The 27,440-nt window shown below is 51.9% G+C and overlaps 1 protein-coding gene across 1 annotated transcript; it reads right to left on the bottom strand.

The window, feature by feature from the left end:
- Positions 1 to 1,290: 1,290 nt before the first annotated feature.
- CDS2 (CDP-diacylglycerol synthase 2) lies at positions 1,291 to 26,972 on the bottom strand. Its single transcript, XM_064637882.1, has 13 exons — positions 26,736 to 26,972; positions 13,906 to 14,048; positions 12,890 to 12,986; positions 12,400 to 12,497; positions 11,133 to 11,272; positions 10,688 to 10,746; positions 9,561 to 9,643; positions 8,492 to 8,579; positions 8,065 to 8,133; positions 7,350 to 7,502; positions 6,953 to 7,072; positions 6,257 to 6,360; positions 1,291 to 5,614 (listed from the first exon to the last, which is right to left on the bottom strand). Exons 1-13 carry the CDS (start codon positions 26,955 to 26,957, stop codon positions 5,485 to 5,487), a joined length of 1,506 nt encoding a protein of 501 aa, XP_064493952.1. The 5' UTR covers positions 26,958 to 26,972; the 3' UTR covers positions 1,291 to 5,484.
- Positions 26,973 to 27,440: the final 468 nt, after the last annotated feature.

Below are 27,440 nucleotides of genomic sequence, written 5' to 3'. Positions count from 1 at the left end.
TCTCATTCCACCCCCGCCACAGGCAGGGACACCTTTCACTAGCCCAGGTTGCTCCAAGCCCTGTCCAACCTGGTTTTGGACACTTCCAGGGATGGGGCAGCCACAGCCTCTCTGGGAATTCCATCCTAGCCCCTCACCACCCTCACAGGGAAGAATAATTTCTTCCCAATATCCCACTTAAACCTACCATGCCACAGGGGAACTTCAAAAAGGCAAATCTCAGCCCATAACGTTGTTAGTTTTTACAACCCTCTTCTATCAGGATCTCATGGAAAACGTGTCTGGACAGGGGTCACACAGAGGCAGCTTTGGTTTGAGGCTCATGGGCTGTCTGGGTCTGGAGAACAGCCAGCACCAGGATTTCCACTGGGAACGTGCAGTTTTCCATGTTTAATTAAATTGGCCCGGGATGGGGAGAAACAAGGTGGGATTGCAGCTGAAGGGCTGACAGGGCTCTGGGCCCCATAAGCTGTGCCTGACTCACGGCAGGGTCACAGCACAGCCCCGCTGCCTCAGGGCTCCAGAGTCCATTCTCCAACAGATTTAACAGCAAGGAATCATTTAAGACCTCGAATTGCATCACACATTGCTGAATATTGCACGGTGGGTCTCAGCAAGCTCCTGCTGAACTGGGTGTGAGGCGCTGCAATGTGGGATTTGGGGCTTTGGAGTCACTTTGCACCGCTGCCATCGAGAGGGCGGCGTGTTGTGGTGCTGCTGGAGGATGAATTTGTCTGCAAGTGCCCACACAGTGTGACAGGAAGCTGTAAAAGGGCTGCTCAGGGGCTGGTTTGGCTTAGCTGATAAGTCAGAAACAGTCAAAATAACACCAGAGCTAAAAATAGCCTTTTTCTGGGTAAACAGAGGATTCTGCCCTCCCAACCCCAGGCAGGTCAGGAAAAATGGCTGAAATGAAGGAATAATTTATACTAAGTATTCTTCACATTCCCAGTGAAATCTTTGGGGTAAAATGAGCTGATTTACAGGGGCAGCAGTGCCAACACTTCCCTCACCATTGATCAAACAGGGCCTGGATGATTTGACCCCAGGGTCACTGCAAATCCCGCTGGGAATGTGGCTGTGCCTGTCTCTCATGCAGGACATGGATGGTCTAATCCTGCCCATGTGCTCAGCCCACCTGTGTCTTTGCCAAAACCAGGTCTGCTCCTGGGAAAATCCCTGAGGAAGGAGCAAGGAATGAGGGAATGTGAGTTTGGAACAGATGGATCTGCTCTACAGAGCACGGAAAGGAGGTCTGGAGCATCCCACTGAATAAAACTCCACTGCGGATAATGGAACTTATATTTATTTAACAGTAACATACAGTATATAAATAGGGTAAATACTTTAAAATATACAATATATCACATTCGAACATTCGGTCAAAGGAAGGCAACTCTACGTGTGCAGCTAAAACAGGAACCAAAAGAACAATGCACAGAGAAAGAAGCCGATGGTGGGGACACGCCAGGGCTGGAGAGCTGGGCACACAGGGATGACAGGAGCACAAAGTGCCACCCCAGGGCTGGGCACGGAGGGAGGAACCCTGGGAGCTTCCCCATGATGCCTTTTGTGACTGACCTGTGGCAGGAGGGGCTGGAGGGGCCGTTTGGGTGCTGACACACAGCTCTGCCCTGCTCCCACACAGAGAGGGTGGGATCCCACCACAGCCAGGCCTGTGGGAGCTCACTGCACATACTGGAAACAGGAGACATCCCTTGGAAAATGTTACTGGCATCTCACAGCCTGGTGCCGAGCTTTAGGCGATGCTGGGGGATCTCCAGCTCCGTGAGCCACACGGGGCACCAGGAACCCCAGGAATCGGTGTCACTGCCGAGCCCCTCACCCCAAAGGATCTATTTAACACAGGCTGATCACACAGGACACAACACGACTGCACAAACCAGGTTTGGGGCTTCCCTGAGCACTCTGGGCCACGGGCTGGCCCTGCATCCCATCTGCAAACTCATCTGGGACACAACCAACGTGGAGAAGCAAATTCCTACCCCAGTGTGCCAAGTGCTTGTCTCGCAGACCCAGCCCGTGCCAGCTCAGGCTGGGGATCAAACCCAGCCAAACCAAAAGTTCCACCCAAACCATCCACTGGCAAACAGAGCTGGGGGTGCTCAGTACCCTCCCCAGCACAGCCAGCCCCTCACTCCACACAACAGCAGCTTTCCAGCCACATGCCATCCCTTTATAACACTCCCACATCCCTCTCTGCCTGTTCTGGTGACACTGGTGCAGGGGTGGCTCCCACACCAGCCTGTTCCTGCCCTCAGAAGCTCCACACTGGCCAAATCAGACTTGCCTCTTCCTCTCAATCCAAGCACACATTCCAGCTGACACAGGACCTCCCCCTTGCTCTGCTCTTCCTATTTGTTTGGCACAAGCAGGAGGAACTTCTCCAGTGCTGGAGCCTACTGGGAACCAAAACTACGGTGCAACCTGAGCTCGAGCCCTGAGCTGGAGAAACTTCCCTTGAGCATCTCCTTCCTAGCCATCCCTGGGGTCACTCTGGCCTCTCTACATCAGCCTCCCCCCAAACTGGAATACTTGAGAGCTGCAGCATCACCAAGGTCCTGCAAGGCCTAACACAATGGAAAAGAGGGGCCATGTGCACATCCCCTTGAGGGACAACCAAGGCCAGTAACATCAGCTGTTCATTTTTTCTCAGCAAGTTGTGAACTCCCCACCCCTGGAAGTGTTCAGGATCAGGCTGGATGTGCCTTGGAGCAACCTGGCCTAGTGAAAGGTTCCCTGCCCATGGCAGGGGTTGGAAAAAAATCATCTTTCAGGCTCCTTCCAACGCAAAGCATCCCAGGATTCTCTAAGTCCAGCTGTACAACTTGCAAATATCCTTAACAACCCCCATCTCCCTCCCTTCCTCCTCCGTGGCTCCACTGTTTCCACTCAGTTTAATAAACTTCCATGCAGGATACTAAACCCTTTCCACTCAGCCTTCTCCTTCAGATCAGCAGAGGCTTGGAAGTTCACCCTTTTCCTGCACTGCTGGGAAGGAAGCAGGAATAAAGCTGATCAGGGAAGCCACCCACAGGCAGAGCTGCTGCTGCTCTCCCAGCCCGGGCAGCCTCTGAACGGAACCACTTTGCCCTCCAGTGCCCACACACAGCACTTGCACCCTCCAGAAAGGCCCAGATCTGCCTCAAACCAAAGCCTGAAGCAAAGCCTTGGGTTGGGTTTTGCCCCACTAATCACAGCTGAAGAGGTACAGAGAAGGGTCAAAGCAGACGAGCAGGAGACCTAAGACCCATTGGAAAAACTTCTCAATATAAACAGAGCACACTTTTGGAATATTTACCAACACCATCACCTCTGCCTGTGACCCCACAGTACCCACAAGGGGTTTTGGCAGGTGTGGGCAGGGGAACCCTGAAAAGCACCAGCTGGTCCAACCCCACAGGGCAAAATGATCCCAGGGACTGCACAAAGCACCCCCACACCTATTCCCATGGATGCTCCTGGCAGGTGCCCTCACTTTGCCTTGCTGAAATCACCCAAAATGTGATGAAACACAGCCCAAATATTCTCCCTGGGCAAAGCAAGGTGGAAGCACCTTAATCCTCCTCTCCAGGATGCAAATGAGGAGCTTGGACCAATATTCTCTAAGAGGACAGAAAATAAATCCCTGCCTAATTCAAGCTGGGAAGGAACAGACACCACAACCAGTTCAGCAGCTTTGCCAGCACCACACTGAAAACACTCTCTGGAAACAGCCCCTTCCTCTGTGCTTTCCATCAAATCCCAGCATTTGTAGTACAAATTCCTGCCCTGTGGATCCTGTCTGGGGAGAGGAAGCAGAGCCCAGCACAGGGTCCTACAGAAATGCAGGGGAGAGGCTGGATCTGTTCAATATATTTACACACACACACAAGCTCTCTTGCACACTCAGGGGAAATGGAAGCAATGGCAGAACCAGAATATGGAGGAAAAAGTGATTTTGGGGTATTTTCAGGCGGTTTATTTTCTGTCGAGGCTAAGCCAGGCTGCAGCAGGTACAGGTCTCTAATGGGGGGTCTGTGCCTAAGGGTTGTGTCAGCTACTGCTGCAAAACACCAATGTACTTCTGTATTAACTCTCCCTGTCACTCCTTCCCCAGGTTAAAATAAGGTAAAGTTTCTCTCTCCCATGCACAAACTATGGAAAGAAGGAAAATCAGAGTCACCTCGTGTTTGGGAACATTGCATAAGGTGGAAATAGGGATAATTTGCTATCTGAGCACAAAAAAAAAAAAAAAAAGAGAAGTTTTACAATCTTTAGGGCTCTCAATTTTAAATAATAAAAAAGTATGACAAAATAAAGGAAAGTACTTCAATAAAAACTGCAGCTATTAAGTACAAACTATTTCTGACAAGATTCAGTGAGCAAAGCAGGACAGAAGCCTGCAGAGAAATGAACCCAGACTGAAATGCAACATAGACCGTGGTAAACTCAGCAGCACAACATCTACAACTCAAGTAACAAACAGACATGATCCCTGAAAGAAAACAAAACTCCCAGTGGAGCCCCAGCAGAGCTGGAGCCCAACCAGCAAGAAAACAGGCTGGAAACTGCTCCCCAAATTACTTAAAATATCCCAGTGAGGGGGTTCCAACCATCAAGAAATGGAAAAGGGTGGTTCTTAAAGGTTATTTAACGGGGGAAAATGAACCAAGTTATTTAAGGGTTGTTCTTGGCAGGAATTAATGAAGCTTTAATGTTCTTTAAAACTTATTTACTTCAAGCAGTTTTGAAGCAATTTGAACCTCCCACATTCCCACATGCAACTCCCAGTTCCTTGGCTCCTTGTCCCCAGTCTGTTCCTGGTTTAATTAGTTATAAAAGTCTCATTTGCCAAAATATCAGCCACAAAAGGAGGGAATGTGAGAGGCACTGCAAAAACCAGCAAGTGAGAGCAGCTGCAGGTGCCTGGCTGGGCAGAGGAAACAGGGCTGGGTTAGTATAAGATCCTCTTCCAATTACCAGAGCCTGGGCAAGGAGATTCCCACAGCTTTCTGGGAGAATTCCCATTGCATTCCCAGGTCCCACTGGAGAGAAGGATGGTCCCCAGAGCTGCCACCAGCCTGGCACAGCAGCCAGGGGAGGGCACGGAGTCACTTCCCTGCCAGCTCCACACGGACAACGCTCTGTATTCCCTGCAAAAACCCACTCACAGGAAAAGGTCAGCACTGCCCAAACACTGCAAGGGTTCAGAACAGTCCCTGAGGACAGTCCTCCCCTCCTGCTTCACCCTGCAGTCCTTCCAAACCTTTACTCCTCCTCAGCTCCAAACCCAAGATTTGCTCGTTTGAACCAAAGCTCTATAAATATATTATTTTAAAAAAACCACAAATGCAAACATTTACCAAGAAAGGAAGAAAAGTTACAGTGAAATGAGGCCTTGTTATTGTCTTAAATCAGGCAAGCCAGGGATTTCCTCTTGGAGGCCTGTCTGTGCTCAGTCCTGTCCCACTCTCCTGGTGCCTACGCGTCCTCCAGACTCCCCAAAATTCCCCTGTCAACCAGGTGTGCTTTGAGCGTGTTGAAGATGTGGAGCTGCTGGTCTGGCCTCAGGGTCAGGAACTGCTGGATCAGTTTGCTTGGGTTGGGACCTCTGAAACACAAAATCATCATTATCTGTGAGGCAGGTGGCTGAATCTCAGTGAGCTGGGGGCTGAAGTGCCATTTCAGCAAAATAATGGGCTTAAGTTAATAACCACATTGTCCATTCCCTCACCAGTTCTACATGGGGAGCTTAACTCCATTTGGGATGTGGAAATCATTTCAAAAGGCACGGGATGCTGAACTGTAAACACAAAATAACACCCCAAATCCAGTGTGTTTAAAGAGGATTGTGCATCTTATCAGCAGATGCTCCCCCTCACAAATCCAAGCAGCCACAGACAGACAGTTCCTCGGCTCTCTGAGGCATCTTTGATGTACCTACAGGTTTTCTTCTGTGCTTGGCTACAGAATGCTTGTTAATGCTACAAAATTAGATTTCCCTGCTTGTTTGACTCTGGAAACCCTGTCCAACCTTCACAGGGATGCAGAAGGAGGAGTTTCAGTGGGACTGGAATAACAGGGAACGAGGGTTGTGTTTCCAGCTCTGCATGACCCCACTAAAAGATCCTTCCTTTCTTCAAGCCTTTCCTCTGTGTCTTGTTATTTTTAGATGTTAATCTAGGGGGAAACTGCCTCTTATTCCCAGCTTGTCCAGCCCTGGGAGCTGCAGGGCCCCCAGAGCAGCACAGACCTGATGAAGCTGGCGATGTACACGTTGACAAAGGTGGCCATCAGGTACTGACAGTCAAAGCGGTCCATGATCCCTCCGTGCCCCGGGATGGTGTTGGCAAAGTCCTGAGCAAAGCAGAGGGATTGCATTGAGCAGTTCCAAATACCTGCAACTTGCTTCTGTGCCTTCCCACATGGCACTCATCCCCGCGCTCCAATTCCTCCCAGAAGGCAAAGTCAGATTAAGGAGACATTTTGTTTAATCTCTCCTTGGTTTTAAAAGTTTCTCCTGTATGAAGCTGCTGGTGCCTGAGGGACAGTGAGGCTTAACTGTCACTCAAAGGTCAGGGAAGGCTGCTGTTTATCTCCTGTCACCCTGTCTTGCCTTTCAAGGCATCTTAACTGATCACAGACCGTTTACATGTAAAAACAGCCTGTTGACATCAAGGGAAGCCTCAGATTGCAAAATTTCCTGGCTGGGTCTTTCCTCCTCTACTTCAATTTCTGCACCACAGCAGCATTTAGAACATCACAACTGAAATTTTAAGGTCTCTTCCCATTCAGTCGAAAAAACCCAGATCCTGCCCCATCTTATCTGTGACTGAACAAATGCCCCTCCCTTCCCAGAGCACCACCCTGCTGTTCCTGGCACTGCTCCGAGCACAGCAGCCATTTGGTTTTCCCTTCCTAAAATGGAACTGACCCTCCCCACCCTCACCTTGATTTTGAAGGCCCTCTTAAAGCCACTGGCAAAGAAGCCTCCGAAGGGCCCGATGAGGGAGGCGAAGGTGGAGAGGGCGATGCTGTGGATTTGGAAGGGGTACATCCGGACCGTCTTCTGCAGGAAAGACATGGCAGAGAGGGATTTTCCACGAGAACAGCACTGTCCATTGCTTGCCCCTCCTTCTCTGCTCCCCAGGCTGTAGCTCAGCTGTTTTCAAGTGGGTTAATGTCCCACCAGACCCAGGACAACTCCTTCGGGATGTCCACCACCACAGACCACCACCATCATCCCCTGTCGTGTTCCTTCACACACCATCAAAATAAAACCCCGTTCTCCTTTCCTAGGGCTCCTATCCCAATAAATAAGATGTGATAAACAGGGAGTGTCATACCCAGCCCACCACAGACTGCAGCACCAGGGGGATGTTGTACTCCTGCAGCTGGAACAGCTCGGAGGGCTCACAGTCCACCGTGAAGCTGTTGGTGTCGTTGTTGAACTCCACGGGGCAGGTGAAGCAGCGGTACCCAGACATCACATAGGACAGCTCCAGGGGGACACGAGGGGAGACGTGGCAAAGAAAACAGGATTAATATTTTCCTGAGGGAAGCAGCAGAGCTGATCTCACAGAAAAGGCCATGCAAGGAGATGAGGAGAGGAGGGAGCCACACTCCAGCTTCCCTAAGGAGATTACCCTCCTGAGCAGCAGTAATTGGCTAAAGGCACAGTAAGAGCATCTGCTCAGCAAGGAGTGTCAGAGCTGAGCCAGGCTGCACCCCCTTGCTGAGGGGACAGCAACAGGCAGTCAGAGATGGTCATAAAACTAGTTAGAACACTCCAAGAGCACAGAACTCCCTACACAGCCTGTGAAATGATGCACAGCACCCATCCAAATTCCCCCTGCAATGAACATGTCACAGGGTTTATCAGGGACTAAAAACTTCCCCCAGTGTCTGCACACAGCCATGGACCAACTCAGACTCTGGTCAGCAAGGAAAAGGTGAAGTCTCTGACAAGAGCTGGCAGAGATTAAAGCCTGACTGCATTTTCTAGACAAAACACTGTCACTCCATGAAGGGAAAAGATCAATGAAATAAGCACCAACTTACCAGCCATCCAAACAAAACAGTGGAAAAAAATCCTCCAATAAAACCCTCCCAGGTCTTCTTTGGGGAGAGCTGCCCGAGAGAAAGAGGAGGAGGTCATTATTTACACACCTCTGCAGCCCTTCCTCACTTGTGAACTGCTGAGGCCAATACAAGCTGGTGCCACCATCCCCAAATAAGAGTTTGGTCAGAAGCTGCCACCAACATTTCAGTCTTAAACCTCTCATTCATTCACAGTTGGATTCGATGATCTTAAAAGTCCCTTCCAACCTCAATATTCTATTATTTAATTTTATAGCCTCCCAGGCTGGGATGCACATCAGGTTTAATTTGGAGGCTTGCTTCAGACTCACAGCAGGAGCTGAGGGAACACAGGCCCAAGGCCCAAAGAAGCCCAAATCCATGTTTTGCTCCCCAAAATGTCACAGACCTTGATGAGCGGCGTGCGGCCGAAGAAGAACCCGAACATGTAGGCCATGATGTCATTGCAGATCACACAGGAGATGGGCACAATGAACCTGCAGGGCAGAGGGATCAAACCACTGGAAGTGCCAAGACCAGACAACTCCAAGACTTAACGAGCAGCTGCCATGACCAGGGGCTTTGCAGGGCCAGCACACAACGTTTCCTCCTCCAGGGCAATGCGAGGAGCACCCACTTGGAGCTCCAAGGCAAATCTGGGGGTTACTCAAGTGTTCTGGACTAAAGAGTGGGTTGTGCACCCAGAATGGCCTGTTTCAAGCACATTGTCTTTTGTCACACACGACATGCTGCTGGACACTGACCTCCCTGCCCCACTGGAGCAGAAAGCAGGAGGCTCCCGAGTCCCCTGGGCTGGCTGTGACACACAGAGGAACGTGCAGTACTAAAGTGGCCCAAATTAGTTCCTGGCACTGCTGGTTTTGGCAAGACCACCAAAGGGGCTTCCCCTCTGCACAGCAGCTGGAGTGAGGTGGGAGGTTCCACCTCCCTCCTTCCACAGCCCAGCCCCAAACCCAGCAGCATTTCCCATCCATTTGCCAGGGGTGGCTATCAAGAGAAAGCATCTACCCGGGCCTGACACCACCTGAAAGGTCCCTGCATCCCATACATATTGTCAGATGGATGCTCCTTTACAACGTCTCTCTAGTGGCACAAAGCAAGTCCTAAGTCACTGAGGTGTCACTCAATCTTCTGCTGTTCTGTTCTGGACAGGTCCCTCACAGGGAGCACCTTCTCCTCAGCCATTTGCTTTTGTAAAAGAACAGTTTTAACTCAAAACTGAGTATTAAGATTAAAAAAAGATTAGATATTAGGATGAAATGAGGAGCTGGCACACCACTGGCACAGGCTGCCCAGACAGGTTGTGGACTCTCCATCCCTGGAAGTGTTCCAGGCCAGGTTGGACTGGGCGGGCTTTAAGATCCTTCCAACCCAAACCATCTTGGGATTCTATGAAAACACAGTCAGTCATCTCAGGCTGCAAAAAATAAAGCACTCAGAAGTCAGAGCAAACTCACCAGATCATCCCTTCAAACAGGTTGTGAATGATGAGGTGGGACTGGGTGACAACAATCAGCAATGTCACGTGGGTCCATCCGAACTGGAAGAGAAGAGAGGGGGGAGTCCAGCCTGCCCAGGGACACTGCCCTGCTCTGGGGGCACAGCTCAGGGGCTGTGAGCTCCCTCAGAGAGCTGCTCGTGCAAAGGGCACTCCTGGCAGGCACCTCTGCCAGGACCAACAGCAACAGTCACAAAGAGCAGGGGACAGTCACCCTGAGGAACTCATGGGCAAGTTCTCCAGCTCAATCCCACCTGTGACCTTCACTGGGAACTTCTGCTGGAGCAAATGCCCTTTAACCCACCCTATCCCATACACCTCACTCAGATTTCTGACTGCATAAGAAGAGCAGAAACCTTAACAGATATCCAAGCTGCATCCCTGTTTTTTGAATATTTTGGAGAGCAAAGCCAGCTGTGTCAATGGTCACACATGAGAAACACCTCACTGATGTCTGGGAAGAGGGAGACAAAGTCAACCTATCCTCAGGACCAGCCCTGTACAGCCCTCTCAGCTTGCAGGAAGCTTCTTCACAGCATCCACAAGTGCAGAGGGAAGGGAATACATGTTTGAAGGGGAATTCTTTCAGTCAGCTCCCTAAAAACAAGTCTGGTCTCAGTCACCTTCCCTCCAGGCAGCAGGACAACGCACAACCAGCTTAGGAGCATCTGCTGACACACAGACCTCCACGTGTTTTCAAACAGCCTAAATTATTCCTACCTGTGCCTCCAAATGGGGGCAGCCATTCAGGCCCTGGATTTAACCTACCAGCCCCTGAATTTAAATAGCCAGGCCCTGAATTTAACCTACTAGGCTCTGAATTTAACCTTTCCAGCCCCTGACTTTAACCTCTCCAGCCCCTGAATGTAACCCTTCCAGGCCCTGAAGTTAACCCAGCAGGCCCTGAATTTAATCTCACTAGGCCCTGAATTTAATCTACCAGCCCCTGAATTTAATTTACCAGCCCCTGAATTTAACCTTTCCAGGCCCTGAACTCAACCTTACGAGGCTCTGAATTTAATCTCACCAGGCCCTGAATTTACCAGGCCCTGAACTTAACCTATCAGGCCCTAAATTTAACCTTACCATGTAGAACTGGAGGCGATAGTGTTTCTTCACCAGGCTCAAGACAAACATACAGAAACCTGAGGAGAGACAGAAGAAAAGTCAAAGGTGGGAATGTACCTCCCACAGTCAAATAATTTTGTACCGTGACATCATGCAGCTGATGAGGATTTTACTTGAATAAAAGAACAATGTTAAGTAGGGAAAGCACTGTTTTGGAAGTCACACCATTGCCTACAGGTATCCCTTGGAGAGAGGAACAATCTGGCTGTCCCATACACATTATAGAGCTTTTTCCTACACACCCCCGTGTGGGAGATTTGCCACCACTGCTCTCCCCCTGAGCCAAGTCACAGCATCCCTGGAGAGCAGAGATGGTTTGCCATGGACACTGCACTGGACACAGCACTCAGTAAGAGTAATTCCAGGCTTTCCTCCCCAGGTGAAGCAGCAGAAGTGTGTGTACCTGTCAGGTAGAGGGCGAAGGAGATGAAGCGGTGGTACTTGCTGAGGATGCGCAGGGGCTCCTCCCTCTGCACCAGGGTGAAGAAATAATCTGTCACAGTCTCACCATAGAAGAAATAGTTCACACAGAGCAGGAAGTACCTGTGGAGGACGTGGGTGCTCGTTAGCAGGAACCCTGAAAAGCTTCTGGAGAAACACGGGAAGCGACTGATCCCTGAGGATCACTGCCCTGCCAACAGGCCTTCTTCAGGTGACAGCCTGAACTTTACTTCCTCCAGTTTGGGAATGTCATCTACATTTCAAAGAGTGGGTGCATCTCTCAGCTCTGCTCTGGGATGGATCATGGCTGGGGTCTGGGTTTGGCCTTGATGCACAAAGACTCTGCCTTTATGTGGCACAGCTCAACTGGCCTCTGCCTCCCAAAATCCCCCATCCTGTGCCTCCCAAAATCCCCCATCCCGTGCCTCCCAAAATCCCCCATCCCGTGCCTCCTATCCTGTGGCTCCCAAAAGCACCCACTGTGCATCCTGAAAGCCCCACTCCTGACCTCTCCCCAGCCCTGATGTAGTGCCAGGACAAGGGGGAATGGCTTCCCACTGCCAGAGGGCAGGGTTATGTGAGACATTGGGAAAAAATTCCTCCCTGTGAGGGTGGGGAGGCCCTGGCACAGGTTGCCCAGAGAAGCTGTGGCTGCCCCTGGATCCCTGGAAGTGTCCAAGGCCAGGTTGGACGGGGCTTGGAGCAACCTGGGCTCGTGGAAGGTGTCCTTGCCCATGGCAGGGGGTGGCACTGGATGGGCTTTGAGGTCCCTCCCAACCCAACCCATTCTGGCATTCTGTGATTCTGTGCCATGTTCAGCCCTGTTTCACAACCATCCCATCCACGCAACCACATCCATCTCCAGGTGGTGACTCCTGTCAGTGCTGTCCCTTGCACAGATCACAGGATTCTCATCTCTGCACTTCATTAACAACAGGACAAACTTCATCAATAAGGGCTCTCCTAAGATACTGATCTATCAAGACTCATGGGGGCTTTTCCTTCTAGTGAGAGGTGTCCCCACCCATTGCAGAGGGGTAGAATGAGATGATCTTTAAGGCCCCTTCCGACCCAAACTGTTCCATGATTCTGTGATTTTCCTTTACAAGAGCTGTTAACACACATCACTGGGAACACACACAACCCCAGGGTCTCTGGGGGTGTCCCCTGTCCTGGGATGGGCTGTTCCTGCTGCACAGGCCTGGGCAGGGGAGCACCCCCTCACTCACCAGCTGAGTGTCCTGAACCAGGGCAGGTCATACGAGTGGTACACGTTGTAGCCAATTGTGATGATCTCGTGGAAACACTTGATCTGGACACACATCACCTGCACAGAAAGACATGCAGAGCTGTAATCCACGGTGATTAAACTGCTTTTCTGCAGGGAAATAAAAAACATGCATGTGCACAGCAAAAGGTACTTTAACAGTCGATATCAGTCTGGCAGGAGCCTCCTAATCCAACACAGGAATCTCACCACACTGTTCTTCCCTCCCCTTTCCTCTGCAGGAGGTTTCCAACAACCTCTTGTCTTGGTTCCAACTGCAGCCAAATGTTGACCAGCAGATTCCTGCCAGGCTTTATCCACAGAGAGAGAAATCCAGCAAGATGAATAGGGACTTCTAAGGCATGAGGCTCTGAGCTTCCCACCCCAGCAATGGTCCCAGTGACCTCCCCACCACTGCTGTGAACATCAGGACACTTCTCTGGAGCACTTACTATTGTCATTAAGACCATGGGCCCCAAGTAGATGATGATGAAGAAGAAGGTGATCATTGCCAGCGTGAGGATTCCTCTCACCCACCAATTCTTCCATCTGGGCCAGAGAGAAGGGAAGATGTCAGAGACAAGTCAAAGCAGAGCAAAGCAGCCGAACAGCACCTCTGCTCTCTGCGCATCACAGGAAGGAAACTGAACCCTGGAAACCCCAAGTTTCCTCTCAGTGCTGCAGAGAGAGCTCAGGCTGCTGCCAAAGGCCTGGCTGCAGCAGCTGCAAGGCTTCAGTTCAGCCTCACTGACTGCAGAAAGCACTAGAGAGGTGCTGGGCATCTCCAAGGCACTGAAATGGGACAGGAGAGTGTCTGCTCCTGCTCTGCTACAGGTTTCCCACATCCTGGACAAGCTGCAGGACAAGTTTAAATAAAATAGGGACCACCTCCCCTCTCTGTACTCCTTTCAAGGAGGAGAGATGGGCTGTGAGGTGTTGTACCCTCAGTACTGCCCTGCCCTGAGCCTGTCCCATCCTCACAGCACACCCAGGAGAGACACTTTCTGTGCCTGTGATAAAAACAAGACCCTTCCCCCCACTACAGTCTGTAGAGAACATCCAGTCTGTTGTTAATTCCTGTCCTCCCCAGTGTGATTTCTTGTGCATTCCTGCACAAGTCAGTCACACTGCTGGTTAAAAACCTCTGCAGCTCAAATCTTTGCTGAGTGCTGTGAAAGCCACAACCTCTGTGGTCTGTCCCACTCAGGCCCCTCCACCTGTCAGGACCCAGCAGGAAGCCAGACCCTCCCACAGCCCCCTCCCCTCCCACCTACAGCAGCCCTGACCCTGCTCCCTGCTGCTTCCCGTGGCCTTGGAGGCAGGAAAAGAGCTGGAGAGCTGCTCCTTCCACTTCCAGCAGCCCCCGAAGTCCTGCTGGGCCAAGAGAGCACGGGGAGCACGCAGGGCCCTGGCAGAGGATAATGCAGGGCCCTGGCAGAGGAGGGGGATGATGCTCAGGGAGTGTTACCTTGAGGACAGGTTGGACAGAGCTCTGTTCAGGACCTCTGGGGTGTCATCTGATGTCTGCACCGTGGATGAACCTCCAAACTCCGATCTGCTCTCGCTGTCTGACGCTGTCTCTCCATCCAGCCTGTTCTCAGACTCTGACTCCTGCCAGTGAAAGACAGACAAGGAGCTTTACCAGCCACACTCCTTGAAGGAACTCGGGGCAGCCCACTGGGTGTAACACCAACCACCACTCTGCTTCTGCACTGGAGAAAGGGGAGGAGAAAATATTCTGGGTATTACACAAGGTTAAACCCACGAGAAACATCATCAAGTGTTTTAGGTGCCATCCATGATGGGTGGGATGTCCCTCAGTCTCAGCAGCAGCCACAGAAAAGGGTCTGTTCCCTCTGCACAGCCAAAGATGCCTCGCAGTTGATTATCTCCAAGTGCTTCAGGGAAACAGCCTTGTTAGCAGGAATTTTTACAAGGCCTCCCAATCCCCAAGCAGATCTCCAAGAATGTAACACTGCCCAAATTAGCCAGGAAGAAAGGCCTCCGAGCAGACAGGGCTCAAGGCTTCCAGACAGACTTTTGAAGTGCTGACTGCACGGGGACACTAAAAATAACACCCAGCCCATCCTCAGGCAGCTGAAGAGGAAGAGCCCAGCTTATCACCCAGGCCCAACATCCCCTCTGGCACAGGGGAAACCTTATACTGGCAAGAGACACTTTGTGCCTTCCCTGCCCCTCGGACTGCTCCAGCACTCAGCTCGGAGCAAAGTCCCGGGTTTAGGGGGAAATAAATACAGGTGAGGCAGGTGACTGAGGGCTCTGCAACAGTGGTGGGAAAAGGATTCCAGGTGAGTTCTGGCCCCCCAGAAGTCCTGTGCCTCTTCCCAGTGGCAGTTTTCACTCCAATCCAGCTCCTGAACATAGGACAAGTCCAAACTTAAACATTTTGCCCCTCATTTCAGCAGCGCAGCTTCATCCTGCTCCTGGCTCCTTGAAGCAAGGAAGGAAAAGGCCACTCCCTGGGGAGCACTCAGGCAAGGCAGAGCCTGCACTTGGCACTGGAAACTCCCAGAAAAGGGAGAATGTTTGCAGGAAAAGCACTGAGGGAGCTGAGCTGACAAACACTGGGAGATCTGTAACCAAAGGGATTCCATCCCTCTGGGGTCCCAGCTGTGTAACCAAAGGGACTTCATCTCTTTGGGGTCCCAGCTCTGCAACCAAAGGGACTTCATCTCTTTGGGTCCCAGGCAGTGCTGCCCCACTGGACCCCCCCCAAAAACAATCATGTGAGGGGACTGTTCTGGTGTAATCCGTGGTTTGTGGTATTTGTAGTTCAGTGGAGCAGGAAGGCTGGAGCAGCTCCCTTATTTAAAGCAGGAAAAGATAATTACTGCCCAAGCTGGAACTGTCAGTGGCTGCAGGCCAGGTTCTTAAATCAGACAAGGACAGCGAGGCATCGTCAGGTGGAGGCAGCTAAAAATACAACAGTGATGTCAGGGATTACTCCCAGGGACAGCAGAGCTCTGGCCACCACACCAGCAGCACCTGGTGTCAGCTTCTCCTCACCTCCCTCCATCCTCCTTCTTTCCATTCCCATCAGCTGGGAAGGAAGAGTTTGGGTTTGCTTTCAACCAGACTTGCTGTCAGCCCCCACGTGGGTCTGGAGAGCTGGCAGTGAAATGCAACTTGGCTTTTTTTCAGCTATTTTTCAAGTGACCCGTGAAATCCACTCTGCCGTCAGACTTCAGAGAGATTTAGTGCCATTTAGCTGAGAACTCAAATCCATAAGGCAGCTGCAAATGGCAGCAGGCAGAGACTGGAAATGATAAAACTCCCTGGAGCCCACGAGTTTGGCATCTCACAGTCAGGTTTTGGGAAATCACTGCACTTATTTAGCTGCAATCCACGTTTCCATTGCAATCCATGCTTTCTCCAATAAAAGGATTCCCTGCAGAATTCCCCTGGGAGCAATCTAAACAGCTGCAGCCTGGCCAAAATCAGTGTCTCCTCTGTACAGGCTAAACCCAAAAGCCTCAGGCAGATTCCTCCTGCAGTCCAAGGACCCAGCACCTCACACAGGTCACCAGCCCAGTGAAAGGCCCAGCACTGAAAGGAGGAGGCAGATCCAAGCATTCCCAGGTTTTACTCCCCAAAGGCCAAGTGCAAAGCAGGCAAATCATTCCTGGGTGCAGCCCAGAGGATCAAAGGCTTTGCAAAGTGCTCAGAGACCAAAAGGAAGGGAAAGAGCACTTGTGCCTTCCTGCCCTCCCCTCCTGGGCCTTCCTGCCCTGCACTCCTGCCAAGGACACAAGGGGTGAAGGTAAAACTCAAGGGACTGAGGAATGTGATGCTACAACTGAGCTGATCCCACAGCTGCTGGAACTGGCAGTCCTGATCCCTGCCATAGCCCAATCCCTGTCATATCCTGATTGTGATCCCTGCCATATCCCGATCCCTGCCACAGCCTGATCCCTGCCATATCCTGATCCCTGCCACAGCCTGATCCCTGCCACAGCCTGATCCCTGCCATATCCTGATCCCTGCCACAGCCCGATCCCTGCCACAGCCCGATCCCTGCCACAGCCTGATCCCTGCCATATCCTGATCCCTGCCACAGCCCGATCCCTGCCACAGCCTGATCCCTGCCATATCCTGATCCCTGCCACAGCCCGATCCCTGCCACAGCCCGATCCCTGCCACAGCCTGATCCCTGCCACAGCCTGATCCCTGCCATATCCTGATCCCTGCCACAGCCTGATCCCTGCCATATCCTGATCCCTGCCACAGCCTGATCCCTGCCACAGCCTGATCCCTGCCACAGCCTGATCCCTGCCATAGCCCAATCCCTGTCATATCCTGATTGTGATCCCTGCCATATCCTGATCCCTGCCACAGCCTGATCCCTGCCATATCCCGATCCCTGCCACAGCCTGATCCCTGCCACAGCCTGATCCCTGCCACAGCCTGATCCCTGCCACAGCCTGATCCCTGCCATATCCCAATCCCTGCCACAGCCTGATCCCTGCCACAGCCTGATCCCTGACATATCCTGATCCCTGCCATATCCTGATCCCTGCCACAGCCTGATCCCTGCCATATCCCAATCCCTGCCACAGCCTGATCCCTGCCACAGCCCGATCCCTGCCACAGCCTGATCCCTGCCACAGCCTGATCCCTGCCACAGACTGATCCCTGCCATAGCCTGTTCCCTGCCATGATTCCCTGCACCAAGTTCAGGACACAGACATGCAGGCAAATCCAGGTAAAGCACATCCCCAGGTCCCTGATGCACCTCCTGCAGTGAAGGCCAAACCAACCCTTGTGCTGCAAAGAGTTTGGGTCTCCAGGAGCAGGAGCAAAGCCCCCCTGGGTCAGTGCAGCGGGTCCCCAGTCCATCCCCAGCAGAGGAACAGCAGAGGCTGAGCACCAAACACACAGTGCCCCACAAACACTGCCAGGTTGTTCCCAGAGAGCACAACAAAGGCAATCCAGAGGTTTGTCACAATAAAGGGGCGTTCTCAGGGTTCAACATGAAATGCAGGACCCATTCCTGCCATGCCTTCCTTGCTCAGTTTAAGCCTGATGGGAGGAGGAAGAAAACATTTTCCCTGATGGAAGAAATCACCAGTCACAGTGAGGGCTGGCAGATATTTCACATCTTCACTGCAAACAGCTGAGCAGCATCAGGAATCAGCTCTCCTCCCTGCTCAGCTCTCTCTGAATCAGAGCATTAAGATTATATAGGACACTGTGCCAGATTTAGGCTACGGAGAGGACTCAGGAATTGACACTATTTTTATACATTTTATGCAAATTGCCCCATCAGCCTACAAATCACCACTTTAAGCAGCTGAAGGGATGCTAAATAACTCATTTAAGCCTGAGCTTGATATATCCTGGGCTGGGCTATGAACCCAGCTGTGGCACTGCCCTGGTGACACCCTCCTGCCTATTCCCACTGCTCTTTCCAGGGCTCCATCTGAGCAGACAGATCCCATCAGCTGGCACTGCTCTCCCAGGCACTGATGCTCCCCGGGGCAGATTAAAGCTCATTACAGTCGGTGCTGCTGCAAAGGGTTTGTGACTGCCCAGGACTGCCAACAGTGCCCTGCAATGCCAGGGCTGACAGGGGAGCTGGGTCTAATACACGGGATTTTGTCACAGAAACAGCAGCTTTTTCATGCCTCATCTGTTTTCTCCTGTTCCTGCCCTTGAAAAAAAAAGCCTGGAGAGACTCAGACTTGCAGAAAGTTACCCCAGAAATCATGACTTGTCTCCTTCCTCAGCCACTGGACTGTTCTCTCTCCCATAGGCTCTCCTTTACCCCTCCATGGACTGTTTTTCTGCCTTTTTTTGGTGGTTGTTTAGGTTCTGCCCACAGTCAAAGCTCTTCAGCCCCAGGCTGGACCTCACAATGAGGTCCTGATCACACCTGACCCAGTGGTGACTCTGAGGTACCAACTAACACAGCACGACACTGGAGCCTAAAACCTTCCACCCCGCTGAGCCAGACACAGCCCAGACACCTCCCAGCAATCCCAGCACTTCCCACTGCTGCTCCTGCAGGGCACAGAGCTTCTCCAGCTGTAGTTATTCCATATTCTCTTACCACAGCTCTCCCTGGCTGATTTTTCCTGTTGGTTCCTGATATTCCCTCTGCTCTTCTCCTCCCAGGTAGGAGGGCAGAGCTCCCAGGATGTCAGACATCCACATGAGAGCTCCCAGGATGTCAGACATTCATGTGAGAGTTCCCAGGATGTCAGACATCCATGTGAGACCTCTCAGGATGTCAGACATCCACATGAGAGCTCCCAGGATGTCAGACATCCATGTGAGACCTCTCAGGATGTCAGACATCCACATGAGAGCTCCCAGGATGTCAGACATCCACATGAGAGCTCCCAGGATGTCAGACATTCATGTGAGAGCTCCCAGGATGTCAGACATCCACCTGCAGGATGCAGAGCTGGGAAACAGTTAAAACTCCTCAGTAAGAGCAAAGGAAATCTTCTCTCTGGTTACCTTGGGATCTGGCTTTATTTTTCCATTTATTTTACAGGGCAAGCATTAAATCTATTAAAACACAATCAGCAGCTTTTACTGGCTTTTGTTACCAACATGGAGTTACTAAATTGAACGGGGGAGGTTTGGCAAGCCCAAGGCTCCTTCTTCAATTGATCATCTCAATATGGAAGGCTTCTTACTGAATCAAGGGCAAAAGGAATGCGGGAATAAAATCAAGATAACAAGACCCATTTTATATTAATTCACTGATTTCTACATAAGTCATGATGAGAAGAAAGAGTAAAACCCCAAATCTCTGCAAGGGATGTTTCTCCTGGTGAACCAGAGCAGATGGGGGAAAAAACAGATACCTGCTCACTTTTTACATTTATGAAATCAGCAGATCTAAGCAACATTTGTCAACAAATATTGTATCACCCTGAGGAAAGATACATGGAGAAATGAGTTGTCTGAGCTTTCTTTAAACAACCCAACTCCTTCAACCCTGTGGTACGAAATTTGCGCTCACATTTCAATGGTTTTCTCACAGAGGAAGCTCAGGTTTTTTACCCAAATATCCATGACACGATCTCGGTTGTCATAGAAACGAGTCAGCTCCCTCCCTGCCAAAAATCTGCCCAATACAGATCCACAGTTAAGTATTCAATGCTGGCAGATTAAATTTGTGCAAGAAATGCCATTATTTGGGCACCTTCCTCAGAGCCAGGAGCTGGTTAGTTTAGACTTCCTGCCAGATTTTAACAAAAAGCTGTGACAGAAAATGTTAATATGAAATGAAAGCTGAAGGGAGAAACAGAGTTGCTTTTTCAGGCAAAAAAACCTGACAGCTGGAACAAAAGGGACCAACTGCACCACAGCCTCTGCTGCTCTCACCTCCGAGCACATCGGCAGGATCAAAGCCAAGATAATTAGTTTAATGAACACAAACCAGCAGCCTCAGTTCTGAAAATCTCTGTGCTTTTGAGAAGGGGTTTTAATTCCTACATCCAGGAGAACTGCTGTTCCTCTCTCCCCTTCTCCCTGCTTTCCCCACATGGCACCTGCCCACCTCCCCCAGCTGCTGGGCCCCACCAAACCCCCCTCTGGGTGAGATCAAGGTGACAAATCACCCAAGCACTCCCAAATTACAGGAGATTCTCTTTCAGAGGTTGAAACAAGCTCAGGAGGGTGAAACAAGGGAGAAGTTTGGAGACCATTAACACGGGAAGGGAGAACCAAGCAACCAGCCGGGTTTGATTTGTACTAAGAGCCCAAAAAGACACTGGTTTTGTTGCAAGTGCTGCAGAAAGTGCTTGAACTTCTCAGGCTGGGAGGTCACCTGCAGGAAAACTAAATTCAAGATTGTCATGTCCCACTCCAAGCTGGCATCTCGTGCTGACTGCGAGATTTGTTGTCTCAAACAACCCAACAAAGCTCAGGTTTCGTTTATGTTGATAAAGGACTCCCTTCCCCATCCCAAAATAGCCATATTCCAGTTGAAGGCATGCAATGGAAATTGGGACATGCCTAAAATAACATCACAAAAAGCAGAAATGTTTGTACAGTGGCTGAAAGAGCAAAGAAAACTCATCTCATGCTCCCAAAGCTCCTGCTTTGTTTGGACAGGGAGTCCATCCCTCAGCAGTGGGATGTGCTCAGAGCCAGTACAACAACAGCCTGGCACAGGAGCCTGATTTCCATGTCAGCAAATCTGATCCCTGGGAAGTCACACCTCCCTTTGACTCATCAGTTCATCCCCTGCCTGCACTCCCAGCACCCACCCCAGGGTCTGTGGATTCCAGGGAATCCAGGAGGGAAAGGCAGCAGGGCCCAGCTATTGTGTACAAACGGGCACAGAAATAGCTCCGTGGTTCTGGCACTCCCCCAGAATCTCCTCCTGCTAAGAAAGGAACCTGCCTCCCCCTCTGAAACATGGATGGAGATGTTTTGGGGAGAGGCTCCTGGGTTCTCCTGGATTTAACTGGCATCCCTGTGCTCTCCTGGCATTTCCACACTGGCACTTTGTCACCCCTGCAGAGACAGAGAAACATGGCCAGGAACAGGAAAGCAAAGCTCCAAGAGCCTCTGGGAGCTGGTGTTGGGAGAGGCTGGAGCTGTGTCTGCTGGAGCCTGCACAGACATTTCAATCTGCTGTTGTTTGGAAGAGCTGGGACAAACAAGAGGGAGAACAAACAGCTCTGGAGCAACTGTTCACTCTGAAGGTTAGTGCAGGAAAAGGCTATTTTTGGCCTCTGAAATGAGAGTCTGCATCACACCAAGGCCAGTGGCTTCTGACCCTCAATTCCTCTGGTGTTAACACATATTTTTCCAAAACACAATCAGAAAAAAAATCTCACCAGGCCATTTAATTTGCTGACTGTGAGGTGGTGCCACAATCTTGTTCTGCCAGTTAATCCCCTTGGCTTTATTTGAATTAATCAAGGAAAGGAACCACGCAGGACTTGGATGAGTATTTTAGACATGATCCTGATGAACCCACATCAGTGCTTTGCTGAAGTCACAGGTGTCCAAGGGCAGGTTGGACAGGGCTTAGAACAACCTGGGCTAGTGGAAGGTGTCTCTGCCCATGGCAGGGGGTGGCACTGGATGGGCTTTGAGGTCCCTCCCAACCCAAACCAGTCTGGGATTTTATGATTCCATAGGTTTTACCTGCAAGGACTTTTACCTCTGGTGTTAATCACTGCTCACCAAAGGCAGGCAGGAGGAGAAAATGGTTTTCTTGCCACTTAACCTGTGGTTTGTGCTTGACAGACAGTAACACTGGTCCTTAGGATTTTTTCCTGCTTGGAAGACACACACAAACATCCCAACTTCCCTCTTCTCAGCTCCAAACATCCCTCCCCCCACAGGAATCACCCCCAGATATCACTGAGAGCACAGGATTTCGGGAGCCTCAGCAGAGACATCACTTATGTACAAAGCAACTCATCTGAGCACTGACCTCAACCTGCAACGGGGTCAAAGCCAGAGGAGTATCCACAGGGAGTTATGGATGTGCCTCCCTCCATCAGCCCATGCTATCCTGACCATATTGTGCACAACAAATGACTGGAATTGAGGACAGACCACTGGAGCAACAAGAGGGAGCTTGGGAAAAAGCTCACAGATCCACAAAGATCCTGCAGGAACACCGGGAAAACAGGGAGGTCTAGGGGTAACAGCCACTTCCAGGCACTGCTGAGAGGGACACTCACTTGTGTGGCCCTCCAGACCAGCCAGGAATAAATCTACTTAGTAAATAAGGATGGGAAACAGAAGCCAGGCCTGCACTATCCAAAGGGCTGAGCAACAGGAAAAGCAACGTGTGCTTGGGGGGTTTGGTGAGAGCACTGAGAGTGCCCGTGAAGAGCTGCTCCCAGGGAAGGAAGGGATCTCCTCACAGCCCAAGGAGAGTCACCCAACCCTTAAAATGACAAAATCTTCCTGGGATCAAACTTCTCTGGCATCACCACAAATGAGGACACAGGTGAAAGGAGTAGAGGCCAAGTCAAAGCCTTTCCAAAGGAAACAATGGCAAAGGTGTCCAATTTGAGTCCCTTTTCCATCAGGAACACAGTGAGTCCAGTCCCTCCAGGCCACAACTAAGGATGCCCAGGAGCTGTCGGGCACACACAGAGCTCAGCATCCAACAGCAGGGAAGGCTGAAGTGTCTTCTCCCAGCAGAGCTGGGATTGTGAACATCTCTCCACAATAAACGAGGCTCATGCTTCAGCAGAAGCCAAGCAAACTGGTGCCTGGAATTGAGCCTAAAATTACATTAAGAGCTATTAAAAATTAAGCTTTTGGAGCAGGTCTGGAAGCAGACTTGTTGTTCAGCCTCTCTTAATCCTGATGAGATCAAGAGAAGCATCACTGCAGCAGTTTACTGGGTTTGGTCCTACAAGAACCTCATCTTGTTATCACAAACTCCCAACTAGTGAGCTCTCTGGAACATGGGAAGTAATGGGATTTGAAATTGCCTAAACCTTCAGAGCACCTGCAGTGTTATTTTCTCTGTGTCCTGAACCCTCTCCTGAGCTGAACTCCAAAACTGGAGCTGCTGCTGCTGCTCCAGCCCAGCCCAGGCAGCTGTTCCCTGCCACCCTTCACCCTCCCAAGCAGACCTAAGGGACAGCATGGCATCCACTTGCCTCAGCAGCTTCAAAGCCCTTAGATCACCAGGGAATTCTTGCAAAATGCCTGGAAACACGAGAAATAAATGCCTGGAAGCACAAGAAATCACGAGGCTTGGATGCCAGTCTTTCACTTTCTGTACCATACGAACCAGATGCAGCCAGATAAAAGTCACACTGTCAGTCCACTGCAAAGCTGGGCTGGAAAGAACCGGAGTTTCCATCAGCCAACACTTCTCAAGTACAGAATCATTCCAGTTCCAGCCAGGCACTGACTGCAGGGGACAAAGGGGTTGGTAAACAAAGCCAAAGGGATGGGGGGTGTGACCTGCAGCCCCCCCTTCCACGGGCAGAGGCCCTGGGATGTCTGAGAACCCCCCCAGTTTCAACTACTAGTGCAACATCCCAGCAAAAGGATGGAAAAGGAAAAATCCCTCAGTCCTCACTGTGCAGTCACACAAAGCACAAACAGCTACTGAGACAGGATCATAAAATCCCCCTAAAGCAGCAGGAGCCTTCAGGAGCTCTGCAGGCATCAGGAAACAATTTTATTTTGCACTTCTGTTCTCCTTGGGAGCTGGAAGAGAAAATGTGGTTTCCTGGGATGCACTGAACAGAGGAGAGAGGCACTGACCTCAGGGTTTGGATAATGAATGAGGCTACGGAGCAAAGGAGTGAGTCTACAGAGACCAAGGGAGAAGGACCTGCAAGGCAACAATTACAACTTCTTTCATGGTGAGGCACTGGCACAGGTTGCCCAAGAAGCTGTGGCATCCCTGGAAGTGTCCAAGGCCAGGTTGGACGGGGCTTGGAGCAAGCTGGGCTAGTGGAGGGTGCCCCTGTCCATGGCAGGGGGTGGAATGAGATGGTCTTTAAGGTCCCCTCCAACCCAACCCATTCCAGGATTCCACGATCTCAGATATCACCACACAAACACCAACAGGTAACAGCATCCCAGTGCTCTGGGCTTAGAAAATGGGTACAAACAACACCAGGGCAATTTTGCCTGTTTTTTCACTGGGGAGATGAGGGGGAGTTCACTGAGCAGAACAAACAGATGTTGCCTTGTTCCCTCTGAGACGAAGATTGTGTTGCACAACAGTTTGAACAAAAATCGATTTTCAAACGCTCTGGCATGAGGAGCTCAACTGGGGCAGCTCAGGGCAGCTGTGCCAGCAGGGAGGGACACCAAAGCTGGGACCCTGGGCAAAGGCAAGAGGAGCAGAGAATGAAACCAACCTCCCTATTCCCACTCTCAAACCAGAGAAGTGAGAACAAGCACAAAACACAACCACCTGAAACCCGCCTGGGTGTTTACATCTCGTTTCCTTAAACATGCTGAGAGCTCTTTCCAGAAGCCACAAGGGTTTCTGGAGAATAAAATATCTGCTGCTAAGTGATTTTCCTTGGCAGGGCTCAGTGCATGACAAAGCAGGAATGGGAATGTCCCCTCTCCCAGCAGCACCTGCAGCAGAGCCCTGGGCAGGCCGAGACCACCAGGACCACGAGCAGTTCTGCTGCCTTGGCCCTTCCCTGCTGTTATTCCCAGGCTTTTCCAGGCATTTCAAAACCCAAGGGCTGGATCTCAGGGGAGGAAAGCAAATCCTGCCCCTGAGCTGCCATGGAAAGCACCCAGAGGGATTCAGAGCAGCAGGATTAGTCACCAGGTAACACCTCCCAGCAGCTGGATTGAACAATTTGGGGAAATTCCCTGCTCCCAGCACTCCTCTCTCCTCAGAAACATCACATTCAGCACCTCGGAGGAGCTGTTCCTCACTGCTTGGAAACATCTCTTTCTATTTTTTTCCCTCCTGCAATTCATCTGAGCTGATTTAGGAGGAGCAGCAAAACAGAAACGTTCCCTCTCTCTAGGAAGGACACTCCAAGTCATTGACTCCAAGGAAATATTTGAGGAGTCCTTCAGAAGTCTCCTTGCACATGACAATACTTGCCTGGAAATAACAGGATTGCACTGGGAACAGTGGCCTCTGAACTCCTTTTAGGAGCTAAAGCGAATCCCAGCTTGGCTCAGGGGGTTTGGCTGTGCTCCAGTTAAGCAGCACCAGCCCCCCCAGCCTGCTGAGGGAGGTCTTCCAACTCCCACTAAAGTTCTGGAATAGAAAACTCCCTGAAGATTTTCTGCTGCAAAGAAAATTCCAGCTGGGACAAAGGTACTTATGTCGAGGACAACGGTTTCCTCCTCTGCACAACCACAACCCAGGAGCCATTTGGTGCTCCCCTCACTCAGGTCAGGGAACCTGGGATCAGAGAGCTCCAGGGAACTCTGAAAAAGGCAGAACCTCCAGATCTACATCAAGGCTACCCACTCTCCCTTCTGTGTGTGCCAGGTCGCCCTCTGATCCCATCAGCACAACAAACCTCCCTCCATCCTGCCTGCACAGCTCCTGCAGGTGTTTCACTGCTACTCAAACAGCATTAAAATAGCATTAAAAGCGCATTTAAATCGCAGAAGAGTTTAGTCTAATGGTTTCCTGCTGCTCTGAACTGCATCCTTGGTGCAGCAACAGAGAAAACACTCCTGTGATGGTGCTGAGGGCCCAGGGCCTCTCCCAACATAGATGCATTAAACACCAAGGCAGCAAGAACCACGTTTCCCTCCAGTTTTTGCTCTCTGTGCCCCTGCAAATGTTATTTACAAAGTTTTCCCTGGCTGTTTATTCCTCTTGGTCCTTTCCTCTTCGGGGAGGAGCAGGAACAGAGATGACAAGGGTGACAACAGAGAGTGACCACGAGCATCCAGCCAGGCTCAGGGGACAGGAAAACAGAGCCAGGCTGGCTTTCCATGGCTCGTCTGCTGTGGAAAAACAAACCTTTTCCTTCAGAGAAACACAACTTCATTCCTCATTGAACTCCCACAGAGCCCACACAGGGAGGGCATTTCCTGGGGGTGATTTAGGAGGTACCAAAGTCTTTGCTAAGGCAAGGTCTGGGACCCCAAACTCACTCCCAGGGGATGATTTAGAAGGTACTGAAGTCTTCCCAAAAGGAACCTGCAGGGTGTGTGACCCCGCCACCCCCCCATTCCCTGGGGATGATTTAAAAGGTACCAAAATCTTTCCTAAGGGGAGGTCTGGAGCCCCAGACTCATTCCCTGGGATGATTTAGAAGGTACCAAAGACTTCCCAAAGGGAACCTGCAGGGTTTGTAACCGCCCCCGGCCACCTCATCCCTGGGGATAATTTGGGAGGGACCAAAGCTATTCCTAAGGGAAGGTCTGGAACCCCAGCCTCATTCCCTGGGAATGATCTCAGAGGTACCAAAGTCCTTCCTTAAGGGAAGGTCTGGGAACCCCCTTCATTCCTTGGGGATGATTCGGGAAGCACCAAAGCCCCCCCGAGGGCAGGTTTGTAAACCCCCCCTCATTCCCTGGGGGTGATTTCGGAGGTACCAAATCCCCCCCAAGGGAAGGTTCGTACCCGGGATACCCCACAAACACAGTTCACATCTCCGCGCTCCCACACAGCGGACCCGGGGCCGGCTGTCGATCCCCCGGGGGCGGGATCTGCTCCTTGGGGGGGATCAAATAAACCCAACGAGGGGCAAATAAACTCCCCCCCCCCACCTCCCCCGCCACGCGGGGGTCGCGCAGCGGTCGCGACACAAGGCGGCGGGACGGGCCGCTCCCCCCCTACCCTCCGCCCCTCCCCACCCCCTCCCGTCCCCCCGGGCCGCCCCGCACCTTGTCCTGGGGGTCCCGGGCCCCGCCGGGGCCGCGCCCGGGCCGCTGCCGCACCTCGGCCATGCCGGACCCGCGCCCGCCGCCCGCCGCCCGCCGCCCGCCGCCGACAGGGGGCGCCACGGCGCCGCGTACCGGCCAATGGGCGGCACGGGATGGGCTGGGGGGCGGGATTTGTGCGGCGCTGGCCACGCCCAGGTGTGGCGGGCTCATGATGGGCGCCATGTTGGGGAGGGAGCGGCGCCGCCGGCGACCAATGGGCGGCACGGGATGGGCGAGGGGGCGGGGCTTGGGGCCGACCCGGATGCTGGAGGGTGCCATGATGGAAGAGAGAGTGCGTCACTGAGGGAGGGAGCGAGGGGGGAGCCCCGCGCGCGGGAAGGTGCTTATTTTAACGGCACTAACGGGCTTGGTTTGCGGACGGTTTTCACCCCGGCCCGCAGTTCCCGTCAGGAAGCGGTATCTAAGGAGGGGCGCGCCCGCCGCGCTGTCTCTGCGGACGGGCCCTGAGGGGTCAGCGCTCCCCTTAGCCGAGGCCCTTCAGGGATCCGGAACCCTCTCGGGGGGACCCCGCAGGGATCGGTCCCGCCTCAGCAGCCGGGCCCCGCCGCCATTGCTGCGCAACGAGGCGGGGACCGCGGCGCTGTGTAACGCTCGCGGTGATTGGCTTGAGTCGCGGGGCGGGGCGGGATTACGCAGCGGAACGGC

The sequence above is a fragment of the Pseudopipra pipra genome, chromosome 28 (assembly GCF_036250125.1).
Source record: "Pseudopipra pipra isolate bDixPip1 chromosome 28, bDixPip1.hap1, whole genome shotgun sequence".
Taxonomy (NCBI): Eukaryota; Metazoa; Chordata; class Aves; order Passeriformes; family Pipridae; genus Pseudopipra; species Pseudopipra pipra.
This window is presented reverse-complemented; position numbering and strand designations above follow the sequence as displayed.

What these genes read in the sequence shown, in the direction of transcription:
- CDS2 (XM_064637882.1), bottom strand. Translation starts at nt 26,957, where the DNA reads ATGGCGCCCATCATGAGCCCGCCACACCTGGGCGTGGCCAGCGCCGCA. An exon ending in TGCAGTCTGTGGTGGGCTGG is followed by an intron (nt 7,073 to 7,349) that starts GTATGACACTCC and finishes TCTTTCCTGCAG; the next exon opens with AAGACGGTCCGGATGTACCC. An exon ending in AGAGGGCCTTCAAAATCAAG is followed by an intron (nt 6,361 to 6,952) that starts GTGAGGGTGGGG and finishes TGCTTTGCTCAG; the next exon opens with GACTTTGCCAACACCATCCC.